Genomic DNA, 21019 nt, shown 5'->3' with positions numbered 1-21019 from the left:
TTACATATTAATTTATGCTATGTTACTTATATAAATATAGTAATTTAAAACAATAAATAATAAAATACTAAAGGTATATTTGAAAATGTATTTTAATAGTGATATGTGATGGATACTATTACATTCTGTGTAAAATATCTAATTTATTACATGATTACATATATACTAGTATATTTGTAAATATAAATTTTATGATTGTGAAGTATTGTAAAAGTTATATAAATATATGAAATTTCTTTTCTATATTGTATATTGTAAAAATAGCGAATTTCAATATTTATAAATTTATCACAGTCTCAATGTAGTTTTAGATTTATATATAGGTACTGCATTTTCAAATTCACAACCATAAAAAAGATTACTTAATATTATACAAAGATCAAACTAATGAACATACTATTATGTAGAATTCATTTTGTATTCTGTACAGTAATTACCTCTATATTGTTATAGATTTTATAAATATTAATTGTACATATTTGACTTAAGCATACGAAACATTATAAGTTTCTTTCTTACGCACAAAATTACATACATGACAGTATGTTCTATAAAAATTCCACAAGAATTCTATAATTCTTCTACATGAATTGTATAATTATGCTAACTTGTATTAACTTATTATGCTTTGAATCTATTATAAATAGTATTGAAAGTTCCTAGAAATTTGTTTTAAACACAATATACACTTTGATATTCCCTTTGAAAAGAGGTGTTTCTTGTATTTGTTAAAACATCAGTTCGTGGTCTACGAAACAGTAGTACATGTGGTTCTAAAATGTAACAAATATACATAGAAAACTATACTAACTATAATTGAACTAAATGAGATTGTGTTAATATTTTAATAAGTCACCATGTACAAGCATGTCTATTTTTATACCTGGTACATGCATCATGTAATGTACCCAGCCTGGACTTTGTTGAACTCCTAAATTTCTCCATTCTGTTTCTGACATAAGATGAGTTTTTGGAACATGTCTTGCTAAATCAACTGGCAAAATAACATGCCTGTAAAAACAAAAATGTTGAGTAACCATAGCTATAAACTAATTCTTATTATAATTATATTTATTTAATTAATTATTATGTAAATATTATATAATTAAAATTGTTATTTTACTTACAAACAGTAAATTAGTTCTAAATTATTTCTTCCTTTACTACATATATTATTTGAAATATTTACTCAAATGAAATAATGTAATGTAAGGTCAAGCATAGATAAATTAAAACCAAATATATCAAATATATTAAATTAAAATTAATATATTTTATAAAGTTATATGTTAAAGATACTTTGTAAATTTTAATACTTTAATGGTTTATAATATTTTAACATGAATTAACTACTCTTTCGTACAAACCTATATTCATATTTATCATCGTTGTATTTTTCAGAGTATTGTATTTGATCAGCTGGCATTCTGAGTATTAAGATATAAAGATATAAAAATTTCTTTCTTTTATAAAATTTGTTTTCATAACAATCGTATATATGCGTACAATAATAAATTTAACCTTGTTTTCCAGGACGTCAAATAAATTTCAATGATAGATAAATTTGATACAAGGTGTTTTTTAAAAGCTACAAGTAGTAACAAACACGTTTAAGAAACAAATGCGCCCTCTTCTAGTTTCACTCAAAAGAGAAATCTACACATACTAAAATATGTATTTTATTATTACAGATTAATAAAATTTTAATAATTATCACAAAATGCAAGATTTATGTCCATTGTGTTCGAAAAATGGTCTTAAGAATAAAATAAAATTATTGCAAATTAATTTACAAGAGGCTGTGTGGATATGTGAAGAAGAAAAGGTAAGCTTTTTATAAATTTTTTTATTTAAAACATATTTTATTATAAATATAACGTCTGTTACATATTTCATAATGTAATATTTCATTATTTATATAAAACTTCATATGTGACAACAAAAATAACTTTATAGAATAAATGTGATTATATATTTGTTCATCTGTAACATATTTGCAACAAATATAAATATAAATAAAAAACAAGTACATAACAATCTATTATCATTTTATTATTGTATTAAATTAATCTATTACTTCCTATTTTAGTGTGTATGGCCTTTTGGATATGAAGATTTTGTATTTTGTCCGAGAACAGTAGGAAAAGTCTGGTCTTGTTATTGGAATGATTATAAGCCAACAACACCACCAAGATTAAAAGAAAATCTTATGACATCAAGTCCTTCAAAGCTACCATTATGTTTTACACCTGTAATACCTACCAAACATATACCAAAAGAAGTTATCAATAATTTAGATATGCATCCTTCAGAGAATATTAATGCTACAAATAACAGTTCAAATATAATAAACTCAAATACTAATTTTGATGATCCACATATTTCTGTTTTTAAAGAATCAAATATGATATCAAACATTAATATTGAAGAAAAATACAACGATACTAATACTTTAAATAATGAAACTACTGTAAGTAATGTACATAGCAATAAATTACAATCGATTAATGATAATATAGAAGATATAAAATTTGAGAATGAATGGAAAAATGTATTAAATGAAGATATTAAAGAAAAAAATGATATTTCCATAGAAAATGTTAAAAGTATGAATACTGTCAAAAAGGCACCGAAAATAACAAGTATTGAAAAAACAAATATTATTATTTCTAATATGAAAATAGGAAATCAGATCCCTAATGTTAAGTTAAGAAATGAAGAATCTGTTCATCAAAAATCAAAGAAGAAAATTTTAGATGTTGAATCTGTAGATGTTACAGGATCTGAATTGAAACCAGAAGTTGAAGAATTAACAAATTTAGAACCAAGTGGAAATAATGAAAATATATTAAAACCTAATTTAAATATAACTACAATGGAAATAGATGGTTTACCACCTATCACATTGTCATTTGAAATTCCACTATGTTCTACAGCTCCTGAAACAGTAATAGCTAATACACAACTAGATAGTTATAAAAGTAATAACACAAAACCAAACAGTTTCGAAGTGAAAGGTACAGTTGTAAAACGGAATATAAGTAGTGGTAAAATATATGAGAAATTCAATTTTAGTGCAATTAAGAAAAAGCTGGAATCAAATAGTTCCAGCAATACTAATAATAGCAAAGATAATTTTTCTAATGTGAAGACACAAATTCAAAAGATAGAAAATGATTCACCAGAACCAAAACCAATTTCAAATGAAAGTGCTATTTGTGTATCGAATGAACTTGATAAGTCTTATTCTTCAGATATGAAGATACAAGTTCAACAAGTAAAAAATGATTCACCAGAAATAATTTCAAATGTGAGTGTTACTTGCGTACAAAATCAACTTGATGAATCTGTAACGTCCTTATCAAATCAGGAAACTATAGAATCTGATACTGCAGCAGTCAATGCTAGTGTAAATATAGATACTGTTTTGGAAGAGCTTATATGTAATGATTGTAGTATTTCTGAAAATATAAACGATGACTGGATAGAATCTCTATTGATCTAGATTAATGATATACTATAATTAATTGTATTTAGTTTATCTAAACAATATTATACAGTCCTATTATACAACTAGAATCTTGTTTATTTATGGAAATGAAAAATTGTTACTGTTTGTAATTTTAAACTGGAATTATAGAATAACTTTTATAAATAGACTTGTGTTAATTATGTTCACTTGATTGGTATTTAGACACTTTGTATTTCTTTGTATACCTCTAATGTCTTACAATATATGACTGGCTTTGCTTTAAGAAAGATACAAAAATTATCATGTACAAATTGCATACAATATTTAAAACAAGAAATATTTACCAATCACAAGGAGGACTTGATAAATATAATTATTAGGGGTTATATAAAGATAAGATTTCTTTATATTGTAAAAAATACAACAAAAATTAACAAAACAAATGAAGAGAAAAATGAAAGTAAAATAAATCATTTTAAAATTTAACAAAATGCACTGTGTTCAATTCAATCTTCCCAGCAATTTTAACACTCCTTAAATATTATGTTGTTTCTCAAGGTTGTAGATTTCATTTTAAGTAAGTATTATATATAAATATTATATGCACTCATTTTATATAATTATTTTAATATTTATATTTCTTTAATTATTAGTAAAAATTAAATTATGTTCTGTGCATCAATAATGTTCTGTACTAAATCTCTGTAAACTAATCCCAATTAATTCTTTATTCAGTTATTTAATTTATTTATTCTAAATGAATTTTATTTTTAAACGAATTTATATTATTTATTCTAAACTTTTATTTAAGCCTTCAAAAATTGAACAATTCTGTCTAAGAGCCAAGAAATTTGAATTTTGTAATTTTGCCACCTGTTGCGTGAACATAATTAAATGTTAATATATATACACTTCAGCTGTAAATATTGTAAGAATAAATGACGGGAACAGTATGATTATTAGATTTGTTAAATTAGTTTTTTCATGCTTTATAATAGTACTGAAAAATAAATATATGGTTCTATACAGAAAAAGTGGTGATGATCTTGGAAGCTTGTAAAAAAAGGAACTGTGAAAAAATCTATTTCCATTTTCACTGTTATATATACATACAACAATAAATAAGACAAATATTTAGGTGATCACATTTAGCTGGGTCACTCTGTATAATTAATGTAGTATGGGAATATTATATATTTTACAGATATTTACTATACATAGGCACACAGCTTTATTATGCAACACATGGTATATTTAAATATATGCATTATAAGTATTATAATAGTCTTTATGACTAATTACATAATACATTTTATAAATATATGATATCATTCTATTTAAATAATTTGAAAATTTTAGTATAAAAATAATTGTATTTTTATATAATCCTAAAGTAAAGAAATCACTTCTTATCTCTTGCAATCCATGTAAAAGATGTTTATTTTAGATAACTGTACTAGAATCATTTTATTATTCTTTCGTATCACTTAAAAAAGGAGGGAATATAACATAAATATTGTTTTTTAAACATATTTCGACATAAATAATATGTCCTGATATTTTCTATTTGTTTTATGTATATAATGTATGTTACAATATAATACAGTTTATGCATAAGTTGTCACGACAATATATTTAATAAAAATGGTCTTTTTAATATAGTGAGTACTGCCATGCTGTGATTGTTTCAAGGTATTATAATTGTACACAATACATTTTGAAAATATTCTAAGTGAAAGAAATTGTCACATGTAGTTTATAGTCTAGGTAATCAATTATCTAATGAATATAATATTTAAATGAATGTTTTTAAAGAGTAATAATAAAGTAATTCAAAGAGTAATTGCTATTAAATGTAGTAAGTATTTTTCTATTTTTACAATTATGAATTGATGACGGAATAATTGCAACAGAATTTTGAGATGTTTACAATGAGCGATGAAAAGGAAACAAGTATGTTATACAATATAATATATTTTTTAAAAGATTGCAATAATGCAATGAAGTCAGATTACATAATATATGAAATCAGAACAGAGTGAAAGTGAAAGTAAAATATGCAGCAAAATTATTGCAAAAAATATATTTATATTGTACAATTACAGTAAATTGCAAAATAAAATGATTGTTACCTATGAATAAAAAGGCGATTGTAAATACTTTGCATTCAGCTTTTTTCTTTATCTTTCAAAATTTTTATTTTTCGACCTAATAGATCGTATTTGGAATGATTTGGTTCCGGATCTTGATCTGTATCTGAACTACATTCACTATCACTAGAATCTTCGTAAGTGCCAAGGCCAGGCAAAATTCCAATACACTTCATGCCAATTTCATTTGTTATATTTTTATGTTCTAAAGTATCAGTTTTGAATGCGGGTTCGCATTCAGCTATTATTTGTTCATTTAGTTCACAATCTTCTTTCTTTGATGTGTCTTTGCTTTCATCAGATGATTTTCTTTTAACACCCCGTGCAAGATCTACATAAATACAATATTAAAATAATATTCAAATTAGGATACTAAGTATTAAAGTCTTTTTATGTACTATTCACAATCTTCAATTATTCTGAATATAATTATCATTTTCGCATAATAATTAAATAATTTATAAAGATGACATTAAATTTTTATTTACCTTCTTTTTGTTTTTCAGGACGTTTAACTACAACACCAGCTAATAATTTTAATTGCGAAGTACGACTACAAGGAAAAAAAATATATTTCTTAACATTACAAAATATAAACATAATAATAGAAATGAACAATTAAAAATATTTATTAAATATCATGTTATCAATTTTATAATATTGAAGATATAATATTGCAAAAATGAGTCATGCTTATTAAAGTTGCATTAGATGAAGTAATATATTACCTTCCAGAAGAAATATTTTTATTTACAATTTGAGGATTTTTTAATTCTTGTTTTAATTTTTCATTTAAGGATTTTTCTTGTAATGAAGCAACAGCAGCTTTGAAATCTCGCATTTCTTTTTCTTCTTCAAGATTTTTTTTACGCTCTTCTTCTAATTTTGTTCTATCCACCAAATCCAAAAATTCTACTTCATCATCATCTAAACCTTTTATCATATTTTCTGTGAATGAAAAAAATAATTACATAACACAATGAAACATATAATTAAAACTTATAAAGGAACATGCATGATTTTATGTATAATTACATACATTCTAAAATTGTTAACTTACTCAACTTATGTGCTTCCTCATATTCTGCATCTCTTTTATTTTTTTGTTCTTGTAATCGTTCATATAAAGATCTTGTATCATATGTTTCTTCTGGAGCTTCTATAAAAATCAGAAAACATATATGTGATACTTTTATAATAATTAATAATTAAGAAAATAAGTAAAAAATATAAGCATGAATAATTGCAATTAGGTCACATTATTATAGTTACAATTTAAATCATTCATTTGTAAAAACAATAAAGACAAGAACTAGATATCTTAATTAATTTTATACATATTGCAGCTTTTAATTAAATAAATATTACTATTATAGAAGATAGTTGAGATATAATATATACATATAAAATGAAAATATGAGAATGACCTAATGGTTGGTCTGCAGTTCGTACACGTTCCCATTCTTCTTGTCGTATTCTTCGCTGTTCTGCAATTTCAGCTTCTGATATAAATCCTGAACTCATAATGATCTAGAAAAAAAAATTGAACAAAAATTACATATACACAAAGCATTGATTATTTATTTGCTATAATTAATAGTTGACATAACAATATATAGAAAATAATAATTAATTGTTCAATTTCTTATTAATTATAATATATATTCGACAAATATAATGATTATTATTATTTTTTATCATAATGTCTTAATAAAATTAAATAGCGAATATTATATAAGAAAACATTATTTGATTATAAATTTTATGAAGAAACAAAAATGCGAATATCACTTTTCAAAGAATGAAATTAAAGAATAAATGCATAAAAATAAAACTTTTGAATATATAAAAAAGTGGAAAAGAAAATAAAATCAGTAATGTTATATACTATACATACTTAGAATACTTATATTAATACTTACCACTCTTATGTATACTAAACTTTGACAGAGTAATAGCACAAGAACTATATATTTTCAGTGTTTCTAAAGTTTTTATAAACATTCAACATTTATAATTAGTTATCCACTCCTTATCATAATGTAAATGTTAAAATAAAATTTCTTTAATACAATTTTTTGAAGGCTTTGATATTCAGTACTTTAAATTAAGAATTTTAAACATTAGATTAAGTGTTAATGATTAAGTGTTAAGATTAAGTGTAATATTAAAACATTAACATTTTTCTAGGAATATTTGGCACTCTAAATTTTAAACACGAAAAATTTCTTTTTTTCAAATTCGTTAATTAATAAGTTGTTACGAAATGTTAACGACCTTTTCATTTAGTTAAAATATTCTTAGTGTATAGATAAAATTAATAATGTTTAAAATTCGTGATTAAAGATAAATACATATTTAATATTTTCTAAAAGATATGTAGGTTAAGTTCTAGATTTAAACTTGAACAATTATAAAATTACAGAGTTATATACGTTGAATATTTTCTTATAAATAGATCTCTTATTTATACAATCAAAACCGCATTGAACAATGTTTTATATTATCCTATCAACCTATGTCACGAAAACGACGCTCGAACTTAAAACACTGCACATTAACTGCTCGTACTTAGGTACTCCAACATTTTATGCGCATGCGTGAAACATTATGAGTATAATATATACGCACACTTAGATGTATCTATGTAAAATATAAATGACTAAGTTTATATATTTATAATTTTGTGGTTTTTAAACTTTTCGTATTTTGTACTAATCTGAAGAAAATAGATATACAATATACTATTCAACTTTTGTTTCACAATTGAAATTATAACACAATATGTTACATAACAAATATGTTAAATTTTGATGATGAATATCACAAATTTCATGAACTCAAAATGGGAAAATAACAATCTGCGAAGAAAAGTATTTCAAATATTTTTATTCTTTAAACAAATCATACATAAGTTTCTGGGAATTCAAATGTTACATCCCGGCCTGTTAGTTTCTTATAGACAGCAGCAAAAGTATCAACCTAGTAAATGAAAATGTTGCATTAAATACCTTATATTAATTGCCATTAGAGAATACAAATATGAGTAATTTATATTTGTCACTTGCACAAATAAAAATGAAATATAAAATACGGTACATTACAGGAACATTTATCATTAAAGATGTATTTACCTTGTGTTCAATGTTTGTTTGCTCATTTTTATCTAAATGAACTTTAATAAGTTGTGTTCCATCAAGTTTAATTCTGATGCGTTTTCCAACAATCTCTACAGGGTACACTAAATCCTCTAATAATGCATCATACACTGCAGTTAAGGTACGGCTGGAAAATACATTTACTTATTTGTTTATACAGTAATATATACAGGATGGTTGGTAACTGGTGGTACAAGCGGAAAGGGGGTGATTCTACGCGAAAAAAAAAGTCGAAAATATAGAATAAAAATTTTTTTTTAAATTTTTCCATCGAGACAACGATCTACAGTGAGATCCGTTATAACGAGACGTGATAAAGTGCACGCGTACCGAGCGAAAACAAAGCCTCAAACGAAAAATTTTTATTCTATATTCTCGACTTCTTTTTTCGTGTAGAATCACCCCCTTTCCGCTTGTACCACCAGTTACCAACCACCCTGTATACAGTATACTCTATTAATATTTTTAGTAATAATATAACATACCTTCTAGGTCTCTTTTGCTTATTCTTAGTACGTGTTTTTCTTGTTGGTTTGGGCAAAATTTTACGTTCTCCAACAAACATCACATGCTTTCCAGAAAATTTCTTTTCTAGTTCACGTACAAGTCTCGTTTGGATTTTTTGAAATGCCTTCAACTTTGGCATAGGTACATATATAATAATGCACTAGAACAAGTATTAATTTACTTTATATATATTATCATACATTTAAAATCAAAATTTTAATTTCAAGCATTATACGTATCTAATAGGCTGTTCTGTTATTTGTAATGAAAAAAAGTAATGAATTATAAATATTGCTTATTATATAGTTTTTGAATATAATCAGTTTAGATTTATAATTAATTAATTAATATTATCAGTATTAGCTGCTAAATAGATACTAAATCAAAATTAAGTTATATAGATGCAGCAATTGAAAAGTAATTGTGCAAAATAACATGTCATTTTTACCTTTTTATTATTAGTTTCTATTTCACGTGCTTTAGTGATATAAAGTTCTCTTAATTGCGATTTTAAATCACTATTCATTTCCAGTTCCAGCAGAGCTTGGGAAATGCTGGCTTCGAACGCATCAGGTTCGGCCCCGCCACTTTTTATTATTTTAGCGTTTGCTGTGAACATCTGAAAAATATTTTGAGGTTAAGATTTCTTCTTGTTTATACACTGATACTTTATAAGTCTTACATAGTTATTTTATTTAATGATAATTTTAATTATAGAATATAAATTTTATTTGAAACATGATGTAGACAAAAATATAATTTTAAAGTTAAATGCTACAAACTACGATATGCTGTCAAATAAGTACATTGTATCCAATAAAATCCAATTTTATCACATCTTATATATACGATCCGAGGAAAAATATTACTTCGTCTGACACATCGTTATGTTGTGAATAACATGCAAAGTATCATTTAACGTTATCTAATTCATTTTAACTTCGTTTTTAACTAAAAATTAAACTGTAACTCGACCTTATACCTTAACGATATCCGCACCGCGTGAAAAAGATCCAATATGCCCTCAGATAGAAATGCCAACTGTTCTGCGCACAAAATGTCTCTATATTTCTATTGTATTATACTATACCTATATTGCATTGCATTATATATTTATTATAAAATACAAAAATATGATCTTTCATTCGCTATTATATCATTAATTATGTTTTAAGAAATATTCTAAATTCATTAGCTTTACTTTACTTAAAAACATTTTCTAATGATTTAATCCTAAAATTTTTATTATATTCGTATTTTCATGAAAATTTGTTTTCTGAAAATTTTGACGTATATCTTTTATAGAATAAATTATTAAATAAATAAAACAAGTTTTTAATACATACACTTTTTGTATCTATAAGGATTTGGTAATTTGATAAATAAAATTTCCTAATAAGCCGTCAGTCTAGGGAAAACCATCCGGAAAGTGAGCTGAGACTAGTTCTGAAAATCATCATGGAAGAAAAGAAGAAGACATTTTATGTATCTCTGTCTGTCTTACAAGATCGCGAACTTTGTTGTCTTCCATGGTGATTTTTCACGATTAGACACGACTCAATCTTTGAGCGGTTTTCCCTAGTGAGTGTCGAAACCGGTTGATATAATTATGAGCTATAACGTTATTTATGTATATATTTTAATTTATAGATCTAACATAACAATTCGGCCTTTCAGAAGTTAGTTTTATTTCATATATCTTAAGTTTTTGAATGGATTTTGTCTGAAAGATGTATTTACTCTAAGGAAAAGTGAGGTCAATAGGTATGCCTTACTTCAAAACATAGTAGGATTAGAACACGTTCAGGGTAATGTCATATTACATGATAATTCGTGTTTTATGAAATGTACATTTCTTATTGAATTTGAATAAGACGTATAAGCGTTTAAAGCATATATCATCATGGAAAATGAAAGAGCTGCATATCATTATGAAGAAGGAAAAGAAAAAAAGATGCCCTTTACCATCTTTGGTGAACCAATAATTAAAACACATTGTCAAAGAAATGTTATGATATCTGCGATTTCTGGTGGCATGGTTGGTGGTTTAATAGCATTTTTGTTTACTAGTAATCCAAGAATGTCTACACGAATAGGAGTAATTACTTACGGTGTAATAGGAATTACTGGTGCACTTTATTGTACATACGATGAAATGCAATCAAGAAGAGAAAGAAGAGAATTTAGGAAACTTATGTATATGGAAACTCGTAAACACCAAATCAAGGATACAAACTCAGATGATAATGTATCAAACCCAAAACTTGAAAGTATTTAAAGTTTTTATTTACACAAAACGTCTTATAGATACAGGTACATAAGTTTTCTTAAATGTGAATAATGTATAAATGTAAAATGTAATTGACTTATATTTGTAACAAAATTTACATTTTGTTATGCTTATGTATCAATATGTAATATTATGAAAATAATTATTATATGTCAATAGAAAATAAAATGATGTGAGAATGTCATTACTTTCTTGTATAGTATGTAAATACAAGCAGATAGTAAGTGCACATCAATTAATAATTAATAAAACAATAATTAAACAAAGATCAAGAACTAAATTGTTTTATTATTATTATTATTATTATTATTATTAAGTATTATTATTATTATTGATTATTAAGTTTCCCATTGATACAATTTTCCTTTGTCTATAACTTACTTAAAGTACAAATTAATAACAAGTTCTAATACTTTCTATATAATAGAAAATAATACAAATTTTCTATTTTATTATATAAGATATGAAATAATCATTCAAGTACCGAACAGCTCTAAAAAAATGTGTAATATCTATTTTAGTATAATACATTTACATATATTGTATGTATGTAATCATTGTAATTCTTGTGCTACATAAATAATCTTACATATATATTTAAGATTTGAGCAATTTTTTATTATGTAAGTTCGAATAAATTTTCTAAATCAATGTTCCCGGTAATTTACAGCAGAGGGCGCTGAAGAGAGTATGATATCATGCGAAATTCTGTCTGTTATATGCTCATTGGTGTTTGCCGTTTGGTGGGGTGTGTATGACATCACGACGCATGTTTCGTACTATCGAATATGCTATGCTGAGTGACAGGTGGTGTAGTAGTTCTGTTACGTACCGTATATCGAGGATACAAGTCGTATCCTCGCGTCACGCGATCGGCACGTTGTTATTCGTAGGTGTCAGTGTTAAGTTTTGTGATGCATACCACGATTTCACGCAATCTACCTGAGAGATTCGACTCTACGAAAAGAGGTGAGTTCGTTATTCTCAGTAACATCTCAAATTTCATCTTTTAGAACCTAATGTTATCTTCGTAAAAAAATTCAAGTAGAAGATCAATCAAATTTTTTAGAAATAAGAGTAATTCTACCTATTCGGTAGTACTTATATATAAATGTAAAAAAGCTTGTTTTTTTCTAATTACTTATCTTTAAACAATTGATTAGTTTTAAATGTGATAATCGATGAATTTATAGATTCAGTGTTGCGTTTTATGAAAACGTGACTCAGGAAGACTTGGAGACGATGGTCGAATTTGGTTAAGATATGATGATTTTTTTTATATATAAACAATGAATAGTAGTCTCTTAGCTTTCAATATGCGTCGTTTGTAATCTTCGTATGGTATCTACTCGTTCGACACCAAGCAAAGAAAAATATCTATTTTGGCCAAGATCCGATGATATTTGTGACAAGTTTTTGGTATGAAAAAGGACAATTTATTTTTTCCAGTGTTTTTGAGACAGCTATACAACAGGCCAGGCATAGGGCCACACGGAATTTTATTTGTGTGAGTAAACACGAGTGTATTACAAATTACAATATGATTTCCGAATATAGTTTCTGGTAAAGAGGTGTTTACAAAAGGTTAAGGTGCATGCGTAATGCATCCAGGGTCTATCTTTTCTATGGTCAACTAACAAAACTCTTCATTTTCATTTCTTCGCTTTTTTCCTTTTTCTTTCTTTCTCTTCTCTTTAACATCTATCTTTCAATTGGTTAAATAATTTTACTTTTTGAATATGACAGTAGTTGTCTCGTATGACATAATTTTTTGAAGTGAATGTAAATTCTGTTAAATTAGTACGTTAAATGGAATACGACCACGTTTATAATAAGTATACATATGTATGCCGAGTAAATTGTATTGGAACTTAAAAAATTTTAAATGCGCGATTGTGATACGAACATATGCAAGTATGTACAATGTACATATATCAGTTTTAAATATTATATGGATAAGGTTAAATAGTCTAATATATTCAAAAAATTTTATCCCTATTACATCGTATATGTTTTTCGATACAATTTATTATAGTATATTGAAAGTGTCTTTCGTCTAAAGCACCGACTCTTCAATATTTCGGTCAGTATCGATTGCAGGATATGAAACTGGGTAGGGTCCTCCATTTGAACCATCTCAATGCGGATTCTGGCTTTGCATATTTTCTCTCGTTTAAAGATTTTTCCAAAACTTGTCATAGGAAATGATATCTTTTCTTGAGTATAAATTTATTCGTTTCAACTATTTGGTTTTTTTTTTTTTTGAGTGTAATATTCCATTTTTGTACAACATTTTTGGAAATATTTCCTATTCCTATTTCTTTTTGGAAATAATAGAATATATTTCGATATACAAACTTTATAATTAAAATTTTCACAATCATACATAATAACAGTACATTTGTATTATTTAACCAGTATTTTTTGTTACTAAATTACTTATTCTAAATTAAATAACTTTTTGTAAAATAAAGCAATTTTAACATTAGATGTAATACAATAATTCTTACATTAGAAGGTTTAGATCATAAAATTAACAAAAACAAGTTATTAATATTAGTGATATATTGTAATTATGAAAATGAAAAAACAATATTTTCAATAGAAGAAACAACTTTTGAGTTTATTAAAAAATTTTATACACGAATAATTTCACAAGATAAGTTAAAAGAATCAAAGAATAAGTTAAAATTGATGATATTCAAAGGGCTTCATTAAATTACTTTGTAATGATCTTTTTACTTAACATAAGATATGTCGCTAATGGTCTATGTCAGTTATCCTCATTTTCCTCTTTCATATCTGGAGCAGTGTGAAAGTACATTCGTGATTACGTTGGTCATTGACTTCTGATGAATCTTCACAGTCGATTGCTGCTTAAGAACAACTTAGCATTTTTACAATATTAACAAATAGTGACCTAAAGTGAATTAATTTTCTAATAATTGGGGAACATATGCAGGAGAAATAAACGAATAAACGAATAAACGATATATTACAATCATATTAGTAAAAATATGAAATTGCATAAACATTCGCAGTCTATTTATAATATAACGAATATTATTGATTGTTTAAATAATTTTATGACTTCTGTGAAGTGTATGTTTTCGATGAATATCTTGCAACTTCTATGAACATTTTCGTATTTGTTTGAAGCATCACCAATGTAATTGTGATATGCCATACAAAATCTTTTCTATCATACATAACATATTGCGAAAAATTTGTGTCACGTATTTTCTATATAATTTTCAATTTTAAACGTTCGAAGACTAATCATAAGAGATATTCCCACGTAGAAGAAATTAGTAACGTTTCCCAAACAAATGGGGTTCATGCATTGAAAGTGTTCCGAATGTGGTGAATTGGGCCAGTGCCATTTATCGCCCTACATCTTGGAATCACGATATATACCTCTACCTTTCACCATTGATTTGATGTATTTAAGGTTAAATTCCTTCCTAAGATACTACCTCTCACTTCATATCTCTTTTTTCGCCTATACGTCAGGGTTCTTACGATAACGTAAATCTCATTAAAGCGTTTTGCTCGTTAGGAAATTCATTGAAAAGCAAGAAAAAAAAGCGAGATACATTAGATGCTCTGATGGTTGTAATAGATAGCGTAATTCTGTTCTTTCATAATGATACGACGTATTCAGTTCGCATTCTAATAGGAATCGTTTCTTTAGCAGGTAGGGAAACTTTAGCTGGCTCGCAGATATTACGAATCAGAAAGATTGTATCTGGATGAGAAATTTATCTATGATTTTCCTTGGAAACCAACGTTTTGCAGTTATTAACTCTCTGTAACATCATGTGACCTGAAAGATATATATCTCGATTTTTTAAATTCTATTTCATTTATTCGTAATTACATATATTATATACTATTAGTATATAATTATTCTGTAACTGAATGATTTATTTACACTCGTTTTGAGATCGTAAGTTCAAATAAAAATCTGTAATCGATGAAGATTCATGCAAATTCATATTGTTGTGAACATCATTTAAAAAATAGAATCTATATAGATAATTATTTTACTTACTAAATATCGTAACAAGTAACTATATTTTGGACGCGCTTCAATAATTATATTTCGTTAACTCGACATTAAGTGAAATAATAAATTATTATTAGGTATCCATTATTAAATTTTGTGTTAAGCAAAATTGACGCTAATATAACGTTGCATAATTCTGCTAATTGGCTTCATGCTTGATTGATTGGTACATATAAGGGGGTATTTATGTGGAAGTACTATTAATAATGTTAACCAGTTGGGTGTTTGTTTCTGAGAGCAGATCTAATAGGTATTTTTAAAATACCCAATCTTTGATCGTGAAGAAACGTAACACTGTGATTTAGTAAATAAAATTACCAAATACACGTCTGTTATAATTGTAGAGATATGGATAACGTTATAATATAGATGATCTATTAAGTATACTATTATTAAATAATAGTATTTTTTTATTTAAAAATGATTGAAAATTTTAGCTGCCCGTTTTTGTAAATTGAGCTAACAGATGTTGCAATTTATTTCAAAATATAATTTTCATCGTTATAATTCACATTAGGACCGAATCATCAGAAGCGATTTTCATCCTTAATGGAATATAACTTTCACTACATATACTACACGAAGATAACAAATGGCTTTAAATCGTTTTACTGGATTGTAATTGGATTGAAATCGTTTATATCACTTTTTAAAGTGTCATATGTATAAGAGTTATGACTCTATATATGTACTGCAATAAATCTATATTCATCATCAATTTCGCTGTTAAAATCACAGTAATTGATTTTGAAGATATAATTTTGTTGTTTGCTCATGTCTGTTTATTAAATATATGACCAAATACTTATCTCTCAACTTTTACATATTTATTATATTTTCAATTAACTCAAATTTCACTGTAGAATTTTAAAACTTATGAGAAACAACATCTGAGAATCTAAGTTACTCGATACTTTAATATTAATAGCGGAGAATTTATAACACTGCAGTTATTTCTTTTTTTTTTATATCTGTAAATTAAAGATATTTACACGTGTAATACAATATTACATGGTATTTATTTTTACAGACATGTTCACACTTACTTGATTCTTTAGGTACCTGCCCACTTGTTTTTCTAATCTCTGTCACGCATCTCGCACATTATCTTCTACATCCTTATGTAACTTATACGCTCTATTCGAATCTATACATGCATATACCCATTTGCGAGATGATACTCTTTCCAGTATCAAGTTTTTCTTGTCCTTTTTCTATTCTACGCATATTGACTGTAATAATTTACTTGACTGCAAACAAGGTAGATATAAGTATCTCTCTCTCACACACACAGTATAGTTTGCTTGTTATTGGTGATACTCTGATATTTAATACTCTGATGTTAGAGTCACAAACATATTGTAAAATTCATGACATCTAAATCACAGATATCTAGGAATAATACTTCAAAGTTTTATTGCATTTACGTAATACGATTTGATCATTATTTAATAAAACTCAAATATGCAAATTTTACGACAGCGTCAAATAATATTTATATAACATTGGATTTTGGAGAATATAGACGAAATAATTGAGAATAAAGTATTGACTTTTCACGCGTGCATTTGCGCTTACGATTATTTACTTGTAAAATGTATATGCATATGTATTTACCGTGTCATATATGTATATATCATATAATTGTCATATGTACATATTAAATAAAATATATTATCGTTACGATATTACATATGCTACCAACAGAAACATTCAGTCACGAAATTAAAATTGGACAATTGAACGGACGGATTGGACAATTAATGTTCATGATGATTTTAGATAATATGATTTAACCATTGTTTGATTGTGTATAGATTGTGCTGGGACAAGGTTGGGGAATCTATATGGGGCAATGCGTGTCTCGTAAGGCGGGCGCCGTCATCGCAACCGGTCATCGCGACTCGCTCACCTATCGTATCATGGATAAGCCTGCTAAGGTAAATCATTTGCAAATATTCCGATTTTTTATTACAAAATAACAAAGATAACTTTAGAATAAAAATATAATAGGATATAATATATATTATAATTAACGAAGAAGGTAGTTTCCAAATTACGTAAGCTGTTACGATAATTTTATAATATCCCTTTAATACGTTGAATTGATTGAAATTTGTTATTGGAACGTTGAGCATGTTGACGGAAAAATTACTACGAAGCAACAGAATGAAATAATCGAGTATCGAGATAAATGTCGAAGGATCATGAAGAGAATCGCACTGGGATATCCTTTAGATTTTATAAACGATTATTTGAGTAATCTTCCTGGTGCGTAAATTATCTTTGCAGAATATTCTTTTATGTATCATATTATCTACAAATTATATATTCTAATATATTGTAAATTAAAATATCTTTCGGAGAAGTTTACTTATATAACGACGAAACTATGTTTGTGTTTGAACGAGGAAAAAGTAATTTTTTGTTACACACGACGCTGATTCTTAATTTACAATTTGAAATAATAACTTGTTAATGTAGTTAAAATTGGAAAATTTCTTTACGATTGGAAATTATTACCCTCGAAGGGTAATTATTGTTGATATTGATAGTTGTTAATTGTTATTTTGTAATAATTGCAAATAAAGTATATATAAGTATTTAATTATAAATAAGAATAATTTGCATTGCATATTATGTGTACGTAAATTAAGTACGTAATTATGTATGTATATTAATCTAAGAAATGTGTTCAAGCAATATTTTTAGTAGAGCGAAATACAGTTTCTTTTAACTTCCGGTGTATACATCTCGTTAGTATTTTTTTCAGATCTCTAAATTTGTATACAATAGCGTATAACACCAATAGTAAATCAGAATACACAGAGTGCTATGAACCATGTACGCTCATTATTTATCGCAGTTGAATGATGAAATCTTAAGAAAGCATCTCATTGATATTAATTACATGCTTCAGTTCGCGAACAACGTAAAATTCACATCATTGTATTTATAAAAGTATTCTTAGCATCGTTAGATGATCTTCCTTAACATTTTGACTAACATTACAAAGATGTTAAGCAATTTTTCAAATTTTTGCTAATAGTATGGAACGCTACCTTTATTCTGTGTTATTTATTTATCATATTTTCTTATCTTTTTATACTTTACATTACACACAAAAGAATTATCTTTTACCTCTATTTATTTGTATGTATACAGGGTGTCCCAGGTTTTAATAGGCGAAACTTTGATACTATATTTGACGGGTCTCAATAAGAACAAAAATGTAGTAGAAACACAGAACGTGTAAGATCTTGTAGAAAAAAGTTTATTATTTTGATAAGACAGTCCACCTTCGCTCCTTCGTTCTCTCTTTTGTTTTAAGCCTTATTCGAAGCAGAAAGAAGTGCACGGTAAGCCACTTATACAGTTTGAGAGAATCGATTAGTCTACAGTTTGAGGCTAATGTGGTTTTGGTAAATTGTGCCAGGTATTTTATGTCATTTTTACATTTTTTTGAATTTTTAAGTTTTACTGCATTCATTTTTTATATTTTAATATCCGATACCAAACTGGTCAAATAAAGGAAAGAACACAGTGTAACAATTATTCTTTACGTTTAATACATCACACTTTTGTTTGTCATAAGTATGTCATAGTACAATTACGAACATAATATTTCTTCGAATAAATGCACCGTTAATTATCGCTTTCTAAGAATGTTGAAAACTATCTTTGTCAATTATTTTTGACACACAATACAAACAGTTTTTATCTATGGAATATCGTTTGAATTCTTGAATTTCATCCAATTGTTACAAAGTTATGATCATTTGAAGTTAATGATTACCAATTTTTCGCTCTGTTTACTTCATGCATTAACTGCTTCTTTTTTACAACTTTCTCATCATGTTGCCGATGAAAAATTGTACTTTTATAAATTCCTTGGAACCAATAGAATGATTTCTTACAAGTATTTTTGGTGGTAGCATGAGCTACACAAAAGTGGACCATTTTCTACCATCCGCCAGTTTCGCCTTTAAGACCTGCGATATCTTGTACATTAAAATCGAACAATTACAGCGTTCATTAGTATTCGCGTACTCATTATAAAAGTATCTACAATGGGTACACGAAGTTAGTATACAAATATAATGATACCGTCCAAAATAAAGAGAAGGGTAAACATTAATATCGAAGACTAGTACATTTGCCTTTGTTATTCTTCTCTATTAGTAAACAGTCGGTCTTCTTTTCGTTCCAATTAATACGTCTCGTGACATAAAATTTGAATGTACGAACAATGTATTGGTTTAAAAATATTATGTTATCAAATTTTTGCAACGGTGCTTGTACATTCTTTTTCGAAGGGAAGTTTTAATTTCGAATAATTACGAAGAAATTGGTGTAGGGCAAAGTACATTAATATTGATTTGTGTCGAAAGATACAGCGGATATAAGAAACTCTGAATTAGTAAATTTCAATGCAATTGATTGATTCATAGAAGAAAGGATAGAAAATATTTGACACGGTCAAGTTGTTCGTACGAACGAGCAGATTTTCATTTTCTTGCTTGTGTGTACGAGTAAAACGTGTGCTCGAATGAACATGAATGAATTGATGAAAGCGAAGGGAGGTTTCAGAGTGAAAAAGGGATGGAACGAATACAACGGTGTGTGTTGATGAATTTCAATTGCAGGTCTGATATTTTATAAGCAAAGCAATTGATTTGCATTCGTGAATTGGTTTGAGCGAGTTACAAAGGACCGTAAAACGTTTCAATAGCACGACAAATGTTTTATACTTTGTGCATACCTAATATGATAAATATAAGGTAAAAAATATTCAATAAAATATAACAATAAATAGTTGTTAGAAACAAATGATTAAACATGAAATTTATATACGGATAATTAATTCTCACGTCTAAAGTATCGTTAGATACGATTCGGTATAGAAGAATAATTTTACAAGGTTCACCTTTACGAAGATAAAAGACATTAGAAAGTGCAAAGATGAATTGACAGTTATGTATATTAAATTTCACAGTGTTAAACTATTTAATACTATAGAAAATATCTAGAGGTCTGAAGTAATAATTATCTACTCTAATTGCATCAACGTTTAGTAGGATATCGAATAACATTAAAGCCGCAACATTCTATATTTTATACATACATACAAGATCGGATATTCGTCAGGTAGTATCGATACAGTACGTGATATGCATCTATCGTCACGTTCTTTTTGATTATTCGAGAATAAAGTATTGTTGCTGGTATCTTGAAATATAAAAATGGTTATATTACTTATGCTTATATTGGAAATATGTTAGGTGAAATTAATTATGTATAAAAGTTACACAATTTTTATCATACCATTATACACGTATTATTTTCATCTTTCGTATGACGATTTTTACTTAC

The 21019-nt window shown here is 26.6% G+C and overlaps 5 protein-coding genes and 1 long non-coding RNA gene across 28 annotated transcripts in view; 3 read left to right on the top strand and 3 right to left on the bottom strand.

The window, feature by feature from the left end:
• Positions 1 to 57: 57 nt before the first annotated feature.
• LOC126864862 (cyclin-dependent kinases regulatory subunit-like) lies at positions 58 to 1645 on the bottom strand. 4 transcript variants are annotated; one of them, XM_050616721.1, is made up of 4 exons: positions 1507 to 1645; positions 1368 to 1427; positions 857 to 1011; positions 58 to 773 (listed from the first exon to the last, which is right to left on the bottom strand). In XM_050616721.1, the coding sequence occupies exons 2-4, from the start codon at positions 1424 to 1426 to the stop codon at positions 673 to 675; spliced, it is 315 nt and encodes a 104-aa protein (XP_050472678.1). In that variant the 5' UTR covers position 1427; positions 1507 to 1645; the 3' UTR covers positions 58 to 672. The 4 variants fall into 4 exon arrangements, with proteins under 4 accessions (XP_050472678.1, XP_050472679.1, XP_050472677.1 ...); XM_050616722.1 differs by having other exon boundaries at positions 1522 to 1632; XM_050616720.1 differs by having other exon boundaries at positions 1368 to 1510.
• A 46-nt stretch (positions 1646 to 1691) lies between these two features.
• On the top strand, positions 1692 to 5379 carry LOC126864825 (probable E3 ubiquitin-protein ligase bre1). Its single transcript, XM_050616636.1, has 2 exons — positions 1692 to 1825; positions 2090 to 5379. Exons 1-2 carry the CDS (start codon positions 1721 to 1723, stop codon positions 3503 to 3505), a joined length of 1521 nt encoding a protein of 506 aa, XP_050472593.1. The 5' UTR covers positions 1692 to 1720; the 3' UTR covers positions 3506 to 5379.
• Positions 2223 to 8215, bottom strand: LOC126864844 (PSME3-interacting protein). 8 transcript variants are annotated; one of them, XM_050616674.1, is made up of 7 exons: positions 7545 to 8215; positions 7050 to 7152; positions 6683 to 6781; positions 6351 to 6570; positions 6111 to 6175; positions 5605 to 5953; positions 2223 to 2258 (listed from the first exon to the last, which is right to left on the bottom strand). In XM_050616674.1, exons 2-6 carry the CDS (start codon positions 7144 to 7146, stop codon positions 5640 to 5642), a joined length of 795 nt encoding a protein of 264 aa, XP_050472631.1. In that variant the 5' UTR covers positions 7147 to 7152; positions 7545 to 8215; the 3' UTR covers positions 2223 to 2258; positions 5605 to 5639. The 8 variants fall into 8 exon arrangements, with proteins under 8 accessions (XP_050472631.1, XP_050472636.1, XP_050472632.1 ...); XM_050616679.1 differs by lacking the exon at positions 2223 to 2258 and having other exon boundaries at positions 5540 to 5953; positions 7545 to 7607; positions 7977 to 8215; XM_050616675.1 differs by lacking the exon at positions 2223 to 2258 and having other exon boundaries at positions 5540 to 5953; positions 7545 to 7722; positions 8046 to 8215.
• A 279-nt stretch (positions 8216 to 8494) lies between these two features.
• On the bottom strand, positions 8495 to 10333 carry LOC126864854 (40S ribosomal protein S7). Of its 3 annotated transcripts, none has more exons than XM_050616706.1 (5): positions 10270 to 10333; positions 9736 to 9906; positions 9266 to 9447; positions 8757 to 8907; positions 8495 to 8604 (listed from the first exon to the last, which is right to left on the bottom strand). In XM_050616706.1, exons 2-5 carry the CDS (start codon positions 9904 to 9906, stop codon positions 8527 to 8529), a joined length of 582 nt encoding a protein of 193 aa, XP_050472663.1. In that variant the 5' UTR covers positions 10270 to 10333; the 3' UTR covers positions 8495 to 8526. The 3 variants fall into 3 exon arrangements, with proteins under 3 accessions (XP_050472663.1, XP_050472665.1, XP_050472664.1); XM_050616708.1 differs by having other exon boundaries at positions 10263 to 10322; XM_050616707.1 differs by lacking the exon at positions 10270 to 10333 and adding an exon at positions 10094 to 10256.
• Positions 10334 to 10639: 306 nt separating this feature from the next.
• On the top strand, positions 10640 to 11216 carry LOC126864864 (uncharacterized). Its single transcript, XR_007689353.1, has 2 exons — positions 10640 to 10868; positions 10938 to 11216. It is a non-coding gene; the product is annotated as an uncharacterized LOC126864864 (long non-coding RNA).
• Positions 11217 to 12349: 1133 nt separating this feature from the next.
• Positions 12350 to 21019, top strand: part of LOC126864796 (putative mediator of RNA polymerase II transcription subunit 26) — a 70424-nt gene continuing 61754 nt past the window's right edge. For 4 of the 11 annotated variants that reach the window (XR_007689345.1, XM_050616553.1, XM_050616550.1 and 1 more), the window contains exons 1-2: positions 12350 to 12546; positions 17464 to 17586. Coding sequence is in view for 10 of the 11 variants with exons in the window: in XM_050616553.1 (XP_050472510.1) it covers positions 17494 to 17586 (93 nt within the window). In the remaining variant the exon portion in view is untranslated. Of the gene's footprint in view, positions 12547 to 13026; positions 13085 to 17463; positions 17587 to 21019 lie in introns of all 11 variants that reach the window. The other 7 variants (XM_050616551.1, XM_050616556.1, XM_050616555.1 and 4 more) reach the window with 4 other exon arrangements.

Source organism: Bombus huntii, chromosome 4 (genome assembly GCF_024542735.1).
Source record: "Bombus huntii isolate Logan2020A chromosome 4, iyBomHunt1.1, whole genome shotgun sequence".
Taxonomy (NCBI): Eukaryota; Metazoa; Arthropoda; class Insecta; order Hymenoptera; family Apidae; genus Bombus; species Bombus huntii.
Note: the sequence above shows the minus strand (reverse complement) of the source record. Positions and strands in the feature narration are given on the sequence as shown.